Source organism: Drosophila tropicalis, unplaced genomic scaffold, assembly GCF_018151085.1.
Source record: "Drosophila tropicalis isolate 14030-0801.00 unplaced genomic scaffold, ASM1815108v1 contig_593, whole genome shotgun sequence".
NCBI lineage: Eukaryota > Metazoa > Arthropoda > Insecta > Diptera > Drosophilidae > Drosophila > Drosophila tropicalis.
The window spans coordinates 19,402,312-19,420,832 of record NW_027173070.1 but is presented as its reverse complement, the minus strand read 5'-3'; the positions used below and the strand labels follow the sequence as shown (position 1 = coordinate 19,420,832).

At 36.5% G+C, this 18,521-nt stretch overlaps 3 protein-coding genes across 16 annotated transcripts; 1 reads left to right on the top strand and 2 right to left on the bottom strand.

Moving 5' to 3' along the window:
• On the bottom strand, nucleotides 1-6,712 carry Dark (Death-associated APAF1-related killer). 2 transcript variants are annotated; one of them, XM_068290515.1, is made up of 12 exons: nucleotides 6,557-6,712; nucleotides 5,131-5,531; nucleotides 4,421-5,076; nucleotides 4,239-4,359; nucleotides 3,972-4,180; nucleotides 3,660-3,907; nucleotides 3,393-3,582; nucleotides 1,710-3,330; nucleotides 1,531-1,647; nucleotides 1,301-1,450; nucleotides 1,126-1,233; nucleotides 891-1,045 (listed from the first exon to the last, which is right to left on the bottom strand). In XM_068290515.1, the coding sequence occupies exons 2-12, from the start codon at nucleotides 5,509-5,511 to the stop codon at nucleotides 1,028-1,030; spliced, it is 3,819 nt and encodes a 1,272-aa protein (XP_068146616.1). In that variant the 5' UTR covers nucleotides 5,512-5,531; nucleotides 6,557-6,712; the 3' UTR covers nucleotides 891-1,027. The 2 variants fall into 2 exon arrangements, with proteins under 2 accessions (XP_068146615.1, XP_068146616.1); XM_068290514.1 differs by having other exon boundaries at nucleotides 1-1,233.
• Nucleotides 6,713-6,978: 266 nt separating this feature from the next.
• On the top strand, nucleotides 6,979-10,515 carry Paip1 (Poly(A) binding protein interacting protein 1). 7 transcript variants are annotated; one of them, XM_068289517.1, is made up of 4 exons: nucleotides 6,979-7,101; nucleotides 7,248-7,385; nucleotides 7,758-8,686; nucleotides 8,760-10,515. In XM_068289517.1, the coding sequence occupies exons 3-4, from the start codon at nucleotides 7,781-7,783 to the stop codon at nucleotides 9,618-9,620; spliced, it is 1,767 nt and encodes a 588-aa protein (XP_068145618.1). In that variant the 5' UTR covers nucleotides 6,979-7,101; nucleotides 7,248-7,385; nucleotides 7,758-7,780; the 3' UTR covers nucleotides 9,621-10,515. The 7 variants fall into 7 exon arrangements, with proteins under 7 accessions (XP_068145618.1, XP_068145617.1, XP_068145620.1 ...); XM_068289516.1 differs by having other exon boundaries at nucleotides 7,041-7,156; XM_068289519.1 differs by having other exon boundaries at nucleotides 7,077-7,095.
• Ehbp1 (Eps15 homology domain containing protein-binding protein 1) lies at nucleotides 10,283-18,395 on the bottom strand. Of its 7 annotated transcripts, none has more exons than XM_068289505.1 (14): nucleotides 18,292-18,395; nucleotides 17,090-17,362; nucleotides 16,286-16,493; nucleotides 16,039-16,220; nucleotides 15,773-15,975; nucleotides 14,587-15,391; nucleotides 14,315-14,517; nucleotides 13,766-14,160; nucleotides 13,017-13,354; nucleotides 12,574-12,948; nucleotides 12,278-12,504; nucleotides 11,769-11,865; nucleotides 11,518-11,706; nucleotides 10,283-11,451 (listed from the first exon to the last, which is right to left on the bottom strand). In XM_068289505.1, exons 2-14 carry the CDS (start codon nucleotides 17,191-17,193, stop codon nucleotides 11,370-11,372), a joined length of 3,408 nt encoding a protein of 1,135 aa, XP_068145606.1. In that variant the 5' UTR covers nucleotides 17,194-17,362; nucleotides 18,292-18,395; the 3' UTR covers nucleotides 10,283-11,369. The 7 variants fall into 7 exon arrangements, with proteins under 7 accessions (XP_068145606.1, XP_068145607.1, XP_068145600.1 ...); XM_068289506.1 differs by lacking the exon at nucleotides 12,278-12,504 and adding an exon at nucleotides 13,469-13,567 and having other exon boundaries at nucleotides 12,830-12,948; nucleotides 14,587-15,325; XM_068289499.1 differs by lacking the exons at nucleotides 10,283-11,451; nucleotides 12,278-12,504 and adding an exon at nucleotides 13,469-13,567 and having other exon boundaries at nucleotides 11,566-11,706; nucleotides 12,830-12,950.
• Between the last annotated feature and the right edge of the window lie 126 nt (nucleotides 18,396-18,521).

The window sequence follows — 18,521 nt, the reverse complement described above, 5'->3', positions numbered from 1 at the left end:
TTAAAGTATAAAAGTAATTTATGACACAAATTATGTTTAGTACAAAAGAAAAAACTCATTGGGATATCTTAAAAGTTATAATTTTTTGTTTAACAAATTTACAGTTATTGACTGAGCAGATACTATTAAATTTAATAACTCAGGTAAATGACATGCCAAGTTGTTTGTTGATGTCTAAAATTTGGCATTCGCATTAAAAGTAATAACAACTTTAATATTGCATTGACTTAGGCTAATTTCATTTAAGTGATTTACATGGTCTTACCTACTTATATCTAACATTGTTTTATTTAACAATTGCAAATTGTAACGACTAACTTGTAATATTGTTGTTTACTAATAAAAATAATTATAATATTGCCACTGAAATCAGCAAAAACTATTTTCCCAGCATTATAATTGGACGTCAAGACAGTGAAAAAGCAATACTAATAAATAATAGAGAAGTAATCCTATAAATGCGTAACGACAGGGAGTATGCCTGCTGGCATGTGTGTGATCTGTGCGCCAATACTTGGCGCGTTTCTGGCGTCAACTGTCAAATTGATCGACAATCTGCGACTGCTGTTGAGCCTGAACTTCAACTATGCCAACAACATCAACTCCTTGGCCTTCCGCTTCGTCAGGACTAGTTAAAGAATCGTCAGTCATATAATGAATTAGGGAGACATTTTCATAATGCAGACTACTATTTCTTAATGTGGTATTGGGCAACTGCGAAGAATTTGATTCTAGCATTTTGAGATGATAGTAAACGCCCTCATCGTCTATGATGAAAAACTGTGTAAATGCCTCATCAGCAAAGAACTTTCGAGCTGCGTTACCAACGAATTTTACACATGCAAGTAACTCTGGCATAGTGGAACTTCCTCTTTTATCAAGCCATAAAGTGGTTTTAGTCTCTACAACAGGCTGAAGCTGAATGGGCCGGAAAGAAGACTTGAAACAAGATGGATATTCGTCTGTATCCTTGGCGGACCCAAACGGTGATGCATCAACTGCATCCACGCGATTATTGTAATAGCTCTTATGCCGTTGACTTCGTCTATGTGAAGAGTCAGATTTTACTTGATTGTTTCGCATATATGCCATACTCCAGAAGCACAACTGCTCGGAGCAACTCACTAGAACCAAATTGCAAGGCGAAAACTGAAGCTGTCTTATTGGTTCGTTGTGTCCCTCAGTAATGCTGTAGATAAGTTGTATTTTATTGTCCTTTCCAAAAGAGAATACCTTTGAAACAATACATAAATAATAATGATTACCTATATAAGCAATTATAAATAACAAAAGTCCTTACCTCTATATTTCCATTACGAAAGCCTAGTGCAAGCAACGAAGCATCATTTGAGACAGTCAGAAAACAAATTGACACGTTTTGAGGTTTTAACTTTTCGAGGCAGCGTTCTTCGTAGGTGAGCTTGCTGCCGTTGTTATACATGTAAAAAACCTATGACAAAAAATTGAGGTAAATTTTTTGAATTGGCTTCCATTTCTGATTATTCAAATTATATTTCCGACCCACCGCACCTTAATCATATGGTCTTTTAGTGCCAAAAATAGGAGCCTATTCTTTAGATCGAAGCCAACTATCTGATCCTCAGTGGGTGCGTCAAAAAGACAGTTTGGACTCAGTAGGTCAATATGCTAAAGTAAAGAAAAACAATGTAATATGAATACATTAAAAAAATTCTTTCGTCTACACTTACACCAACTACGTATTCTGAAAACAATAATAAGTAGTGTTCGTCAAAAACATGCGCTTCCATAGTGTCTAAGGGGACGGACAGAGGCCATTGATTTGAAGAGGATGTCGATGGCGACTCGGTGCCAGTAATTTTAAATATTACAGTTTTTTTTGATTCTCGAGCTGATGCCACCAAAAATTGGGTGTTAACCTGCTTTAGGAAATCGATCCCCTCATTTATATATTGTTGAGGGAGTTTTACGTCACGATTAATATCAATGATAGTGCCATCCGAATAGGCCACAAAAATCTGATCCCTGGTGTGTGCGCAAATGGCCGTTATTTTCAAACTGTCCGCTGCTTGGGATGTTGAAGTTGTCGATCGTGATGATATGGTAGCAGTTTTACCATCCGCTGCTGGTTGAATCTGGTGAATACCGTTTTTGGAATCAATTGCAAATAATTGTGTACGTTCGCTGTTCATGTCCATAATAGAACGCAAACAAGCACCTGATCCGGCGCTAAATTCTTTTAAGTCATCCTCATCAACATTGTGCAGCCATGTGATCTCTTGATCGCCACCAATTCTCAATGTATGTACATGCAGAATGTGCTTGCCGACAGCACCACATAGAATGATATATTTAAATATCGGATCACACAATTCGTAAATATCTACACAAGAAATGTTTTCACTAACATTGCAACGCAGACTGACTTCCGATTTCCTTAGATCGTAGACAATTAAACCCTCGGATGTGCCCAGAATGAGATAATGTCCATCTGAGGACCGCTTGCCACACGTTATAAAACCACTGTCGGGGAGCTTTAAAAGTTCTGCATACGCTTTTGAAATGCCATCCTTGTCAAATTTTAGACGCCACACACTGTGTTTAAATACTAGCAAAAGCATCGTGCCCGATATTCCCTCATTAAATCGTCTATCTTTATCCTCTGCCAACACATCCATAAAATGTGGTGAATCGTTCACATCGGGATTATATCCCTCCAGTTCAGTCAGTTCTCTAGAACTATTCCGTAAATCCCAAATGGATATAATACATTTGGCAGTGCACAACACATAGAATCGTTTGAGCACCTTTACGAAGCAACGCACTCTTAATTGCTCCGTTTTAAGAGGAGGTGTATGCAACGATTTAAACTCCTCTTCAGCTGGATTCCAGTCACAAATGCAAATATCACCATTATTGAAGGCCACATGCAATTGAATCGATGTATGTCCTATTCCGGTCTCCTCTTCGAGATAAAATGCAGATATAATTTGTTCCGCATTACTGGCCAATGATCTTCTGACAACTCCATTGACCAATTGTTTATATTTTCGCGTGGATGTATGTTTATCACTTTCCAATACCGGCCATAAAGACCATAGTTTTAGACTACCATTTCCATGGAGGGTCAACAGATGTTTTTGATTATTAAAAATAGCCATTCTGGTAATATCGCTGGTATCTTTATCATCGCCGTATACATAAGTCGCCGTGCCCTCTAATGATACGTCAGTTAGCAACAGCTGTTTATTACTTAAGGCCATGAGACAAAAGTCATCGTTCAAATATATGGCATGTTGGGCTTGATCTGGACCGAGATTTATAATCTGACGTTGCTGATGAAAACGTCCACTGAAATGTAAAAATATGATTTATTTTCTAAAAAAAAACTATTGTAGGTCTCTGCTACTTACTGTTCTGTGAACCATAAATAATCAGGGAACCTTTGTATTTGGCGATTCGCTTCCTCATATATGGCACCCTCTTCTGCCATCATGGCTACTCTCAGTAAACACGTATACTTGGATCTTATAAGGTTTTCCTCAATTCTAGGCAAAAAATCCAAAAGCGAATTGACTAGACGGCTATATGTTGGATCATCATCTATTAATAACAGACAGAATTAATATAAAAGTTTAAATGTTAAAGTTAAACAATCTAAGCAACAAATATTTTCGCACCAATAATCCTTTGCTTATAAAGCTTAATCTGTTGTAAGGTATTTAAAATTGATCCGCTTGCATTCCACGAGGTAGTATCATGTCGTATCTTCTGCTCCAAAAATCGGAAATCAATAAAAATTATGCGGAGTAATTTAACACTTTCCGTGTGCTCAATGGCCATTAAGTGGTGTCCAATATGGGTATAAAAATAGTTATCTAAATTAGGAATCGTTAAATCATTTTGATCAACAAAATTTCCGATTATGCTGAAAAGAAAAAATATGAGATGAAAATCATGTTCGCAAGTATGAAATTGGCAACAGTCCTTACTTGTAAGAATCCACAATTTTCTTATGAAGTGCTGTTTTATTATCAAGTTGAGGATTCAACTCGAAATAAATACTTGGAATGGTTATAGTCGGAGGTTTTGATTGAGATTGCTTTTCTATTAAAGAATACCCTTGCAACTTATTAACAATGGCCATTGGATCCTCATGCGTTGAATTGTTGTGTGATTGGGACCACAACAAGGTAAGTAGCTGTTTAAAAGAGAGTATGGTTTATTTGAACATCTCCCAACAAAACTTATAATTTTACCCTTATTGGTATTTGAGCCGATTCAGGAAATATGAAAAGTTTTTCATACATTTGCCTATATATTGGCTCCAGCACGCTCAATGAGCTTTCAATAATGGTAGATAGTTTATCGCAATTAACACTACAAAGAAAAAATACAAAAATGACTACAAGAAAATAGAAAAATAATTAATTTTACATACTGCTTCCAAGTGTCCAAGGTTGCAAGACCATCATGTAGGGTTTCAGCAATAATACTAAGCTTACGGGGATTTGTAGTCTTAATGTCCCTTGCTGATGGTAAGTCTTCGGGCGGACAGTCAAGATACTTTAAAAACAGAGATTCCACTTCACTGGCCGTTAAACTGTCATCAAGTGGAACATGAGTAGTGGTGGCAGATGACAAATAATTGCTTATGCTCTTATTTCGCGTTGTTATCAATATTTTACATCCGAGATTAAACGCCTTCCAAGTGTTTAGATTTTGCACGTTTCGTAAGACCAGTAAACAATTTTTATATACTTTACTCTGAAGTATATGTCGCAACTCAGTCTTTGCGCTTTCAATGCGTTGCCTAATACTGGGATCAGCCGACCGACTGTTGTCATATTGGCTATTCTGGCTGTTCCATTGCGGATCAATTTGATGCATCAACGACTGCAACATTTCCAAATCTGATTCGGGCGTATGGCAACGTTTTAAATTTAGCCAAATGATTTTAAAACCCATCTTGCGTTGCACTGCGTAGGATGAGCAAACGTCTAAGACTAGCCACTGCTTCCCAGATCCTAGTTGGCCATGTACCAAGACATTTCTGGCAGGCCTCAGCTCCATTAGGGCCTTTTTCAGGCGCAAATACTACAAAGTCAAATGGTTATTATATGCATTAAAACAATAACTAAGTTTGCATACCGGTTCGAAACGTGAAACATTGTATTGAGCAAATAATTGATTATTGCTAAACAATTTGTCGCGTTCTGTTATATAAATTATAGTCTCGGGGGTGGGTTGACGATACTCCTCTTTGATGGGATTCTTCAGAAACTCATAATTTATGTCGTGCACTGTTGCACTGAGTTCATTAATGAACCTTGCTACCGTCTCCTCTGGCTTATCATTAAGTATCTCGAATAGGACATCTACTTGTGTTTTGTCTTCTGCGATGAGAATCTTGTCAACCTCTCGACTCGTTAAAATATTGCGTAGCATTTCCTCAACATCTTTGCATTCGAAGTCCGCTTCAAAGTTCTCAAAGAACACTAACAAAATGTCCTTGTATCTATATGCATTCATATTGCGGTCTTTTAATAATGCTACAAAATAAATATAACAAAAACAAAATTTTACACAATTGTGTTTCACATTTATGAATCACCTTAATCTCTTTTTAAACACTGTGCTGGCAGAAGTCCAAAAGTTTAACAAAAACTTTGTAACGTTTTATGATTTGTTTATAATTATTATTATTAATATTGATTTAATTAAAATTTTGTATAATAATTAACAAAATTTTAAGTAAATTAGTGTCGTGGTATTCTAATAAAAGCTCATCTTTTAACACTTTGGTTCTTTAAATGTATCTTTTCTCAAGTCAACAATATTTTGATGAAAATAGCGAAATTGTATCACATTGATTTTTAACACGTAAATAAATTTTATGCTTCAAACAAATTGTTCTAAGCTGGTCCTTAAAAAGTGAAAGTCTGACTGTCTCATTAATATGTAATACACCTTACTACGTGGTAAATAAAAAAAATAGCAGAAATTTGCAACATGTTGAAACAGAAACAACGTTGATCTTGGCCCAATTAATAGCACCAAATTAGGCTCCAAAAACTACAAATGAATGTACATACATACATATGTACATATGTATGTATGTATTTAGTTACAACTATTCTGAAAAATTGCAACAAACGCACACATACAGAAACACACACATTCATATGTATACTTTTACATACATATTTGTATTTGTGTAGAAATTGCAAAGATTTAGACATTTCACAGACACAGGTGACCGGCCCTAAACAGGTTCGGTCCCACATTTTCAAATTATTAATGAATAATCACAACAACAGGTTGAATAAACTTTATACAAATGTACGAACATGTCATATATATTCAGTACATACATATGTACATTCATATATGTATGTACATACATACATACATACATATATTGTTTTGAGTCATGGCGTAGTTTTTTGTCTTGCACTTCTACATAATTGCCTCTTCGTGCTTATATACTTATGTACATATATATAATTGCAACACAAAGGATTTTCTTATCGTATTATACACTATTTGTATTTTTTTAAACAATGATTTTTTGCACCTTTAGTTTAACTTTAAACAATTCAGACGGTTTTTGCCTCCTTGGGCTTGACTCTTAGGCATTGAGAAAAATGCAATTTCTTTATTTATTGACTAAGCGATCTTAATTAACTATTTCGGATTTGGCTACGCGATCAACAGACTTGTTGCGGTAAATATTTACTAATGCTATAGCAACTTCAAAATTGGTGTTGGAAAATTTATACAACAAACAGAAGTCTATCGATGACAGTGCTGCAAAACCTTCGAATTTTCGATAGGTATCGGTATCGACTGTCATTTCTGGTAGGCACGAACTTCTAATTGTACGAAATAACCAGAGGGCAGGGGCCAACTTCGACCGTGTCAAAGTTTCTATAGTATTCCTAACACAGTATTCTACCCAAAGTTTTAGTTGCGTTTTAATATATGACAAAAAAAATTTTTGTAAAAATTGTACCAAAACAACGATGTTTCATCACAAACGTCGATATTTTACTTTTTACGAAAACATCGATAACATAACATAGCATCTCCAGCTCTAATTTAGCTTCTGCACAGGTACAGGTAAAATCGAACAATAATTAATACAAATTCTTTGTTAATAGAATTCAGATTTTATGTAAGTTTTTTATTTCTCTGTTATCTGCAATGTATAACAAATGTGGGTTTCAATAATCACCATTTAAATAAGCCTAATTTTCTTCATATAGCGACAGCAAGAAAAAGTGACGACGCAAGCAAGAAGAAGCAGACGAAAAGCAAAAAAAAAAAAAAAAGGAAAGAGAAAGCAGAGCAGTAATACGCACAAATACACGAACTACGTTAAAAGTTTCGAATAAAACGAAAAGGTAGGCGAAGAAAAACAGTTCAAACAATATATCAATTCCTTTTACAAAGTGCGCGACCAAAGCCATTATATCTAAGTCCTGTTCCCAGTGCCTAGGCAAATTATCGCAAAGCAAATTTTTGCACAGAGGCAACGACACGGCGAGAAAAAAAGTAGGCAAAGACGGGGAAAAAATAGAAGCGCGCAGTGTAGAAACAAAATGTCCGCAACATTGGCCAAGCTTGAACTGACGTCGTCATTGCCATTGGAATGCAAATGTGATTTACTCTAACTTTAATCGTATTAATTTTTGGTTTTTTCAATATAAATAATGTTAACCAGGTATTTAGTAGTTTAGTGCTAATCTGCGATTGTCTTCTTTATTCCCAAATAGTTTTTGCGACTAACGCTACCGCAATGTCATGCCGTGCCCCCTTTCAACCCGAGGATCAGTATGAGCAATTGCGTCGACCGAATCCCGGTGCCGGACCCAATGGAGTGCCTCTGGAACAGCAGACGGCTGCTGCAGCTCACTTATTTAGCGAATATGGAGCTGGGGCTGTCGGTTATGCCCCGTCGCCCTATGGCGCAGGACCTGGACCTTCTCTAGGTGGCTATCCAGCAGTATCGCCGTCCATGTCCGATTATGGGCAGTCGAAGCTATCGGCTACCGCAACCATTTTTGTTCCCAATACAGTTGGCAATAACCAAGCAATAACCAACAACAATATGGGCATGGGCAATAGAGGCGGTGGAGGAAGTGGTACTCATCCCAAACAATATCAACGCTATGCGAACGGTTACAACCATCATCATCATCAGCAGCAGCAGCCACACCATCATCATCATCATCAGCAGCAGCAGCAACATCAATCGCATCAGCAGCATAATAATGATATGAACCAGCTAGCGTCTTCAGTGCAAAGTCGTTTGCGTATTAACAAACAGCAGCAGCCGCATCAACCATATAATGGTGCAATGGGCAATTTTTACCATCAGCAGCAGTCGCAGCAACAACAACATCAGGTACAACAACACCACCACCAACAACAACAGCACACACAACAACAACAACAAATGAAATTCCAACATTTTAATAATCATCAGCATCATCAGTACAACAATGATATGCACCAGACTAAATTCCAACGGCATCCGCATTTAAATAATTCATTCCAACAAATTGCACAGCAACCTCAACAGCAGCCGCAGCAGCAACAACCATCGACATCATCCGCATCCTCGTCATCATCCTCTTCGCATCCCGATATGGCGACTATTGCTTTGGAATATTTAGATACTGTTATACACTGTCTCAATCAGGTAAATATCAAAGAATTTGCAATAACTTTATAATAAAGATTAACATCCATCTATCGATTTTCATTTTCTATAGAATCCTGGACAGTTTGATTCAATTGCATCTCGCTTCTTGACCATTTTCGATGGCATGGAGCAAAATCATTATGTACTTTCCATTGCAATGGAGGACATTTTTGAGAAATCCATTGAGCAACCGAATTTCCGATATATGGGTGCCAAGCTATATAACTTACTGCATATGCTAAATCCTAAAGCAGATTCATTATTTCACACATTGCTTAAATGCAAATTGGAATATCATCAGAGTGAGGTGGCCAAATATATGGAATCGACGGAGCATCAGCAGAAGGTGCGCGAAACAGCACTCTTTCTGGCTGAACTATATATGCAGTTGCGCGGCGACGATGATGCTCGACTTCAGTTGATTGCGGTCAATATTGTTTACTCATTGACTCAGTTGTTGGCATGTGAAACTAATGAGAATGTGCGCTGCATATGCCAGACATTAAAGCTGGCTGGCTATGATTTAACTGCCGACTGTTCCCAGGATATGCTCAGCATAATAGAGGCCTTAAAAGCCATTGAGGCCAAGTTCCCGGGCAAATATCCCATGGCTGCAAGTGTTATTGCATTGCAGGCAAACAACTGGGGTCGTAAAGTATCGAATGCTTTGGGTGGAGATGATGATAGCGCCGCTGTTAAAGAGCCGCCACGTCTAAGCGATGAGCCCGTATTCTATGGCCCCGATGGACGCGAGCTAACTGCCGAGGAGACTGACTTTCTGGCAGCTGAGGATGATGATGGCAGCGACGATGGTGATGAGTTCGATGTGCGCGATGGCGATTTGGATCTTGATCCAGAAATGGACGAAGAGACCGAACGTGCATATAAAGACTTTTGCAAGCAATCGCAGTTGAAAAAATCATCATCTTAGACTGGCGGTGTGTGTATGTGATCCGTTCATTCGTGGTGGTGGTGATGGGGATGGTGGAGTGGGCATAGGTCCGGGCTTGGACGTGGCATTGAAACTTGGGTGGACAACAACAGTGCGAATTCTTGGTTGTTGAATATTTTTTTTTTTTTTTTTTGATTCTTATTGCAATTTGGAAGATAGAACGAACGAAAACAGACAGAACGAATAACAGTTGTAATTATTCTTCATTAATTTTTTTTCTTAAATTATTGATAAATTGTTTGTGATAATTGCGTTTTATGCTCCCATATGTACAGGTACATGAATGTATGTAGATATATATATATATATATATTAAGCGTGGCTTCAGTACATATACATATATATATATATCTATTTTTCTATATATACATGTTTTTTTACACATGTGTTCGTAATGGTTATGTGATACGCTTTATTCAGCGTCAGTCCTACTACAATTTTGTGTTCAAAATGAAATTAAAGATCGACAACCGCAACAACACCAACAATATCCGAAATTTGTAGCCCATTGCCACGTCCACGTCAATGCCTTGCCCCTGCACTTCTACTATGCATAGAAACAAAAAAAGAGAGAGACTCAAAAAGAAAAACATGCACATATATACACAGTTTAGCAACACGGAGATTTAGATTCATAACTGATATAAAACATTATTTTCCATTCAATAAAATATTATACAAAAACGAAAAACGAAATGAGGAAAACAAAAAAATATAAATAAATAAAAGAAAACTGCATTCTCTGGATCATAAACACAAATCTTAATAAAACTGAAGCCACGCTTAATTTTTAATTAATTGTAATTAATGTTAAACGATAAAATGATTTAAATATATAATAAATGCATTCATTTAGAATATAATAATCACCGAATCATAGTTGTCCTATATTTGCATCTTCAATAATCGTAACACAATGAATTTTTTTAATGCACATAAAACATTGTATATTTTGCAAATGTTTCGTTTTTGTTTTTTCTTTGTAATTTTCTTTTAATTATGGGTTTAATTAATGCAAAATAATTGCGTTCAAAAAAACACGGAGGAATGTCCAGGTCGGGCTTCCCTCTGTTTAAAGAACTTTTTACATTCGATTTCGTACAATTAAAAAAATATAAGTATGTAAACCACCTTGACATTAGATCTAATTTAAGTAAGAAAGGTCTTGCACAAGATTTTATAAATATTTGTTTCCGTTTTATGCTTTTTTTTTTTTTTTTTTTTGGGATAAAGCGTTTCTTGGTAAAATTGGGTAAAATGCTTAAAATAAAGCAAAAAATAAATCATAAATAAATTAAACTATAATATAATACAATCATACATTGAATCACACAAAATGGGTCTTAATTTGCTTTGTCTAGGCCTTCAGCGATCTTTGTCACTCTCTCATATCTCATGTCATGTGGAAAAGCAAATGGCACTAACAAAAAGGAATTCGAAATAATAAATGAGTTGATTTTCCTCTTTTTTTCTTATACAGTTGATTTGATCCTTTTGCAAAAATTTAGATTAGTTTTTGTAGTTGATTTTCTTTTGCGGTTTGCTTAATTAACTAACGGACGTTTTTTCATTGTTTTAAAATTCAAACACGATTGCCTCAGATCGTGCCACTGAACAACTAGTTACAAGGATAAATATTCTCATATATGTATATATAAGTAGTAAGTATAATCTCGCAGTCAAGTTAAGAAGGGGTGTGGTTACTATTGATTGGGCAACCGTGACAATTTATTGAATAACACATTTATCTTTTCCGCCACTGATATCCACTTGCTCCAATTCCCGAGCTATTTCATGATCGTCTTCAATGCTGGAATTCAAAAAATTAGACATTAGGCTTTTGATGAGGAGTTAAGAGACATGTTTCAATACTTACGCTATTTCCTGGTTATGCAAATGTTGTACCAACTGATCCCGCTTGTCCACAATTGTCAGAAGCTCCTCCAGCAGCAATCGCTCCTTTTCCCGCTGCACTTCAGTTTTACGCCAGTCTTCGACGGATTGTGCCGCCCGCAGTTCTTGATTTAACATTGTAAACTTGCGCTCAAGATCCTTTTCTTGTTCCCTAGAGTAAACGAAGATATGATTAAGAGTAAAAATACTCTCAGAAAGTCGTACAATACTTACAGAATGTTCAACTGCATCTGTCGTCGCAGTAGAGCATTTTTCTTGTTTACTAGCGTAAACCACTGGGACAAAAGTTGCTCCTCCGTTTCCTCAGTTTCTGTATGGAAAAGTTTCAACATAAATATTTAAAATTTTTTATATATATATTTTTTTATGTCTTAAAATTTAGTCTAAATAAGGGTTCCTGTACTATATATAGCTAGCGGCTGCACAGCGCTGATACTATGATTAGTGACGCTAGTTATAGTGGGCTTGTATGTATTTTGTTTTTTGGTTTTGTAATCAAAGACATAACTTTTAGCGACGCAAAAGAACAAGAGTATATGTAGTAGTTTGAATAATGGTTAAAATAACAAGCAAAACGCACACACACACAGAGATTAATAACAATACATATAGGAATGGAGTTGGAGTGGGCTAGAGCAGGCTGAAAGCATTTGCAAAACTCTTGCCGCGCATGGCAGAAACGCTAAAACATGTGAAATAGCTTTTAAGGGGTACAACTTTACCACAATGGGAATGGGAACGGAGGCGGCGGCGTTGATGGCGCCGCTTATGACGTTCCTGTCGGCGCCGGATGGCTGCCGAAGCAACATCGTCATCATCATCACCATCGCTGTAATCTTGCAAATTATCACATGAGGACTGTTTGGATGAGGCAGCCGAGGCTGGGCTGCTTAACAAATGGCTGTAGGGCACATCATGCACATGGTGCTGACGTGGCCGGGACCTTGACCTTGGGTAATGATGGTCATGAGTATTAAAATGACGCTGATTTGTATGGTTTGTGGGACTATGTGGATGCGCAAGATTTGTGTTTGGATTAACATTGACGAAACAGGAGTGTGAGCGTGGTCGGGGATGAACCTGCAGATGAACATCATCTCCCGAACTGTATGCAGGATCGGTATCACTGGATACAACTGGATCATGGTCGACACCACTACCAAACAAGCTCTCATCGTCCGAATCTAGCAACTTAATGCGGATAACATCACCACCACCAATGCTATTACGTATTAATCTAAGAAACGGATTTCTATTCGTTCGACTATTATTACTTGGATTGCCGCCCATAACTGCGCGTAGTTTGGCCTCCAGATTGCTGGCTTTTTGGTCAATCGCCTCTTGTTCCCGTTCCAATGCCTCAAGTTCGGACTCAATGTAGGATAGTTTATCACTCTGCAAAAATAAAATAGTTATGTTATTTACTACACCAAAAAAAAAAAAAAATTTCATTTTAATTACTTTTTTTCATGCTTTGGTGAAATGCGATCGACAACCGAGTTGAACGACTGTAAGGGACTGCCGCTGCCGGGATTGTGATCGCTTAATCTATGACTAGAACTGATAATCTTATTTCCGCTGCCATGTTTGAGCTTGGAATTTTCATTGTGGTGGTACTCTTCACCTCCATTGTGTATAGGCGAGATGGTGCGCTCTGGTGTAAAATTAAAGCGTTTGGGCTTGGTGGGACTTGTTGGACTAGGACTATCAACCGAGAGGGATCCAGAGCCACCGGTTTTAGTGCGCGTCTCTAATATAAGGCGTCGGGCTTGTTCCCGTAATCGCTGCTGACGTTCCTCCTGTTAAATTACATAATAAATATTGATTATATGATCTGGATTTTAAAACCCGACAATTTTAATATTATGCACAACTTTTGTGTGAGTGTATGTGTATGCCAAGCGCCTACTTACGTCATTAGCATCGCAACGTTCGCTACCATTGGAAATTTTTAATTTTTCCATCATCAGCTTAGCTTTTTCGCTCATTTCTTTGTGGCGTGTTAAAATTCGCTATAAAATTCCAAAAACAAAAGAAACTCAAAACAAATAACAAAAGCACAAAATAACAGCCGCAAAATTATACTACGTTGTCTTAAGGAACAAAAAGCAAAAACTTGAAATATTTACAACTCAGGTGTGTCATTGATCAATAAAAATCAAAAAGCAAAAACTAATTTGCAAGTAGCAATATTTTCTGTTCCTACTTACATTTGTTGCATTTGCATCCAACACACTTGGCGTTAACGATAAAGAATTGGCCAATGCGTCTTCAGTGGCATTAGTGTTTAGATCGCCGATGCCATCAAAAGGCGTTAACGATGTTTGGTTTCCATGTTGCAATGCATTTATCGAATTCTTGTCCTTTGCCGGCGAGAGTACCTTGCCCAAAATACTCTTTGAGCTATACAATATTATGTTTTTCACATCTTTCTTATTTGATGGCGAAAGCTGTGACTGCATTTTGTCCAAACCTCCGGTTTCGTCTTCCAATGAGTTCTGGTGTAACAGTTGTGTCTTTAAGTGCGAGAAATTTATCAGATTCTGTGATAAATTGTCCGATTTGTAGTTGCCGATAACATAGCTTGATTCATCCGCAGTTGTGCCTTTATGCAAACAAAGAAAAAGTTTAAATATTAAGAAATCAATAACAGATTAAAACCATTAATCAGAAGCGAACAATGCCTTTATCAGTGCTTAAGATTATCCGGACTTTTCACTAATTACACATATCTATATAGAGTAGACACTTATACCTACCAATTTGTTGAATTTCCAGTTGTTTGCCTGTGAAATGTGCTCTTAATTGATGTAGATACGTCATGACAGCTAATTTATCCGGGACTGTTAATAAATTCATGTCGCGCGGCTCGATAACACGTGGTATGCCCAGCGATTCTGCTGCATCGAAGGCTGTACGGCAATTTCCGACAACATCGTGGGCACTAAGCTTAGACATGTCACTAGAAGGAGGGGTAATAAAACGCATGCTATCTAAAGTAAACAAAAAACACAAAACATGCGTAACTCACATTAAATGGGGCACAAAATGGTGAATTATAGCACAGAAAGCCATTCCGTTACGCCAGCTGGTCGTCAAGTTTGTCACTTTAACATTTGGATACTCTTTAGTAATTTCTTTGCACCACTCCAATAAATCTTGGCCAGGAGTATTTTCTTTAAGAATTATTTTCTCGACGGGTTTTAGAGTAGTCTTAGGTTTTGACTCATCAATTTTGACAGTCTGGGACTGAGTCGTATTGGCAGGATCCACCTCATAACTTTTCTTTAAATTTAATGGCTGTAGATCGGCGCGTTTGGTATTGGTCACTGCTGCTGCTGATGTCTCCAGAATCGGTTTTTTATCTTGTGTCTCGACAGGTCTCGTTGTGGTTTCCGGTTTGACATTAGAGGACTCAACCTCAATGCGGCATTCGACAGAGGCGACTGCTTTCGATGGCTTTGATTTATCATCCTTATCAAAGGAAAGAGCTTTCGCTTTTGCACCATCCCTCGCTGTTTTGACAGTTTCTGTTTTTGCGGCTGGTCGATCAATTGGTGTCGATGTAAGCATTTTACTGAATCCTAAAGATCTATCAGAAGCAGCGAGTGCGGGTTGCGGAGCATCTTTGGTAGGAGTTGTATTTACAGCCAACTGCTGTATTTGTACTCCATTTGGAGTCTTCAATGATTCCTCACTATCAACAGTTAGGCCGCTAGATTTTTCGTAAACTGTCTGATCAGCTTTGGCGCGATCCGCCGACTCTGCTTCTAATTCGAAATGCAAATGATTAAAAGATTCAGCCAGTGGAGTTGGATCTTCAGATAACGAGGGTACTACACATACATTCATTTAGATTATAAATTCGAATTATAGACAAATGTAATACGGTTACAATACGAACATCATTAATTCATTCATCGTTGTATAGGTTGTTGTGTGTGGGGGAGAGTGGATGAAAAAGAAACAGAAAAAAAAAAGAATAGCAAAACTTGTAGATACGTTTTACAATGCTAAAAATACAGATACATTTATATAGTTGTATGGAATGTGTACAAATATAATTTATAGTAGATTTTCACTTTGTTTTCTACCAAAATTTGGAGAATTTATAAATAGTATGCAAACATTTTACGTTACTAATAATTGGAGAAGACACAAAAATACATATCTAAGTAATAGTGTATCCATATATTTGAATATAGATAGATGCTTACCACTAAGAGGAGTTGATGCTGCATCAATGCAACCATTTAAACTCGTTGTCAATTGTTCCAGCTGTTGGGTGAAGTCATACAAATGATCAGATATATCGCCTGAATTTTCTAAATCTGGTATATCCTCCAAATCATCTAGAGGGGCCACATCACAGTTATTATTAACCGACATCATTGAGATAACGCTCTGCATGTCTTCATCTCTGCAAGGAAAGCGATAATCATAAATTACATATTAAATAGTTCTATAATAAAGTGATATTTACGTGGCCTTGCCCTCACGAAGGAAAACGCAGCTTATTGTTAATTCCAAATTAGCAGAAGTTATTTTTCTTGAAACTGGTTTCAGATTCAATGTGAAACTCTGCTGAGTGGACTCAATGCTCGCATATTTACGCATATTAATGCTCGCATTGGCCAGCACACGTTTCTTTCCCAATGGTGTTATCTTTGAGAGAACAAAATATATTAAAACACATTTCAAATACAATAAAATCAATTATTTCAACTTACATCCTCGATGACAAATGTCCAGTCTTTATCCTCTAATTCGTGTGTTCGGGGATCTTTGAACAATGTTACCGAAATGGCATGATTGTCTGGTACTGGCCAAGATATATTGCCAACAAGTGGGTTCATCATATCCGGTTCCCATGGTAATGGTGCGCTAGCCACACGTCTTGAACGTCTCATCCAAACCACTGCAAGGTTCGAAGGACGCCTAAAATTAAATGAAAAGACAACAACAAAAATATGTTAATCTTTGTTATACATTTATAAACATACAATTAAATGTTTTTTTTTATTAAATTTATTCTATACAATTTTTAATAATTGAAATGGTTATCTTCATATGTATGTATTTAAATATTTTGTTCAAGCAAATAAATAAAAAGAATTCTGAGAAGAAAACACAAGATAACATAGAAAACGATTTTCAAGACTCTGATAGGGGTCTCGACTTAAATATATTGTAAAAGAAATTTCAATTGATAGTCATAAATATAAATGAACAGATAGATATGTATATACATACATACATATGTACGTACATAAAGTTAAATAAAATCAACTTTTGTGCTCATATCAACAGGAAATGTGAATATACCGGAAACTATTTTGAGCACAGCGAAGTTTTTTTACTCTTACATTTTAATTTCTTCACAATAATAAGTACATATGTATATATGTACATATGTACGTATATGTACATATGCATCGGCATGCAATGTTCAAGTTGATTATTTTCTAATAATAGCTTTTTAAACTGATCATTTTTGGTATACTTTGTAATAAAGTTCCGAATTGTTTACTCACCATTTGGCTGTGGTTTCCAAACGCAGGTCATGATAGGAGGCAGTGAATTGGAATTTTGCGGCGCGTTTATTCACCCGCTGCAAACGTTTCCAGACACTGCCCATTTCGTGTTAGATGGGTTCACACAATTTTTTGCTATGGTCGTTGTTTTTGTTTTTCTTTTTTTTTTCGGTTTTGTGTTAATCAAATATCGACCAAGTTAAAGCCTTAAGTGTTCGTTGTCTTTGATATTGCGTATCCGTGTCCTAGTTTGTCTGTGTCGCAAATGACCCGCTGGTTATAAAAATAAACATAAACTTAACTATGTAGTTTAATTAATTAAGTGTATTTATGTTTTTAATTAGCTTAAGTATAAACAGTAATCACGCATATCGATGCCCTGAGGTATGTTATGGAAATATCTAATGTTGGTAAAAATATTAGTATATGGATAGTATATGGAAAATAGCAATAGCAATTTTCCTATCTTCAATCGAATGGCAATGTGCATTCACTTTGTTGTCTGCGAAATACTCATCTATCAAAAGGAAGAGTTGCTGGCCTTGCTAAGAGGTGAGCGCGTGAGCGCAGTACACAGCGGAACGGTAATTCATTCATGCTTATAATGCAGGGCAACCAATTTTTAGTAAACAAGTGCAATTTATACGAGGGACATGCTCACGGCACGAACACATCGCTGCTTCTTCTGTTTTCTTATAGTATGAAACATACATACATACATATTTACATATTTGTGACCTTTGCTTGTCACTTGTTCTTTTATATATGTGAAAAGTATATCTTTGTATACATACAGTCAGTTTATACATTGCTTCTTATAAAGATATCACAAACTGCGATGCCAAGTAAATAATTAGCCCATAGGCAGGCATCGTTATTGTGATTATATAGTTTTTGTTGTTTTTTGTTGTCTTATAAATACATTCTAGCACTTTTGTTTTCATCTTTTTCGTATTTGCTTGTATACATGGTATGCATGTACGTATGTATGTGTGTATTTTCCGTCACATAAATACACACATATGAATGTATGTCTATAAATGCGTGTGTGCGTATGTATATACGGCACTGAACTGGCAATTATTTAGCACTATGACGTCACTCATGTTTGTCAAGTTAATTAAATCACAGACAGCGATATGTGCGAGCACTTTAAAGGATAGTAACTGACTTTATGTATTTCGTTCGACCCGTTAACTCACATATTTTGTTCACGCTATAACATATTTCTGATTTTTTTTAATTGCCCTTCCTGCGTTCTTTACAGGGATACAAATAAAACTAACTAGAGATGAGCCGATTAGCTGCAGCCCTGGGGCGTTTTCACGAACATTTAATGCTGGTTTTAAAAATACCAAAACAATGAATTTTTATTTAACACAAACCAAATTTTTTGTTTATTTATTTGATTAAAACACGGTATGAACCAATT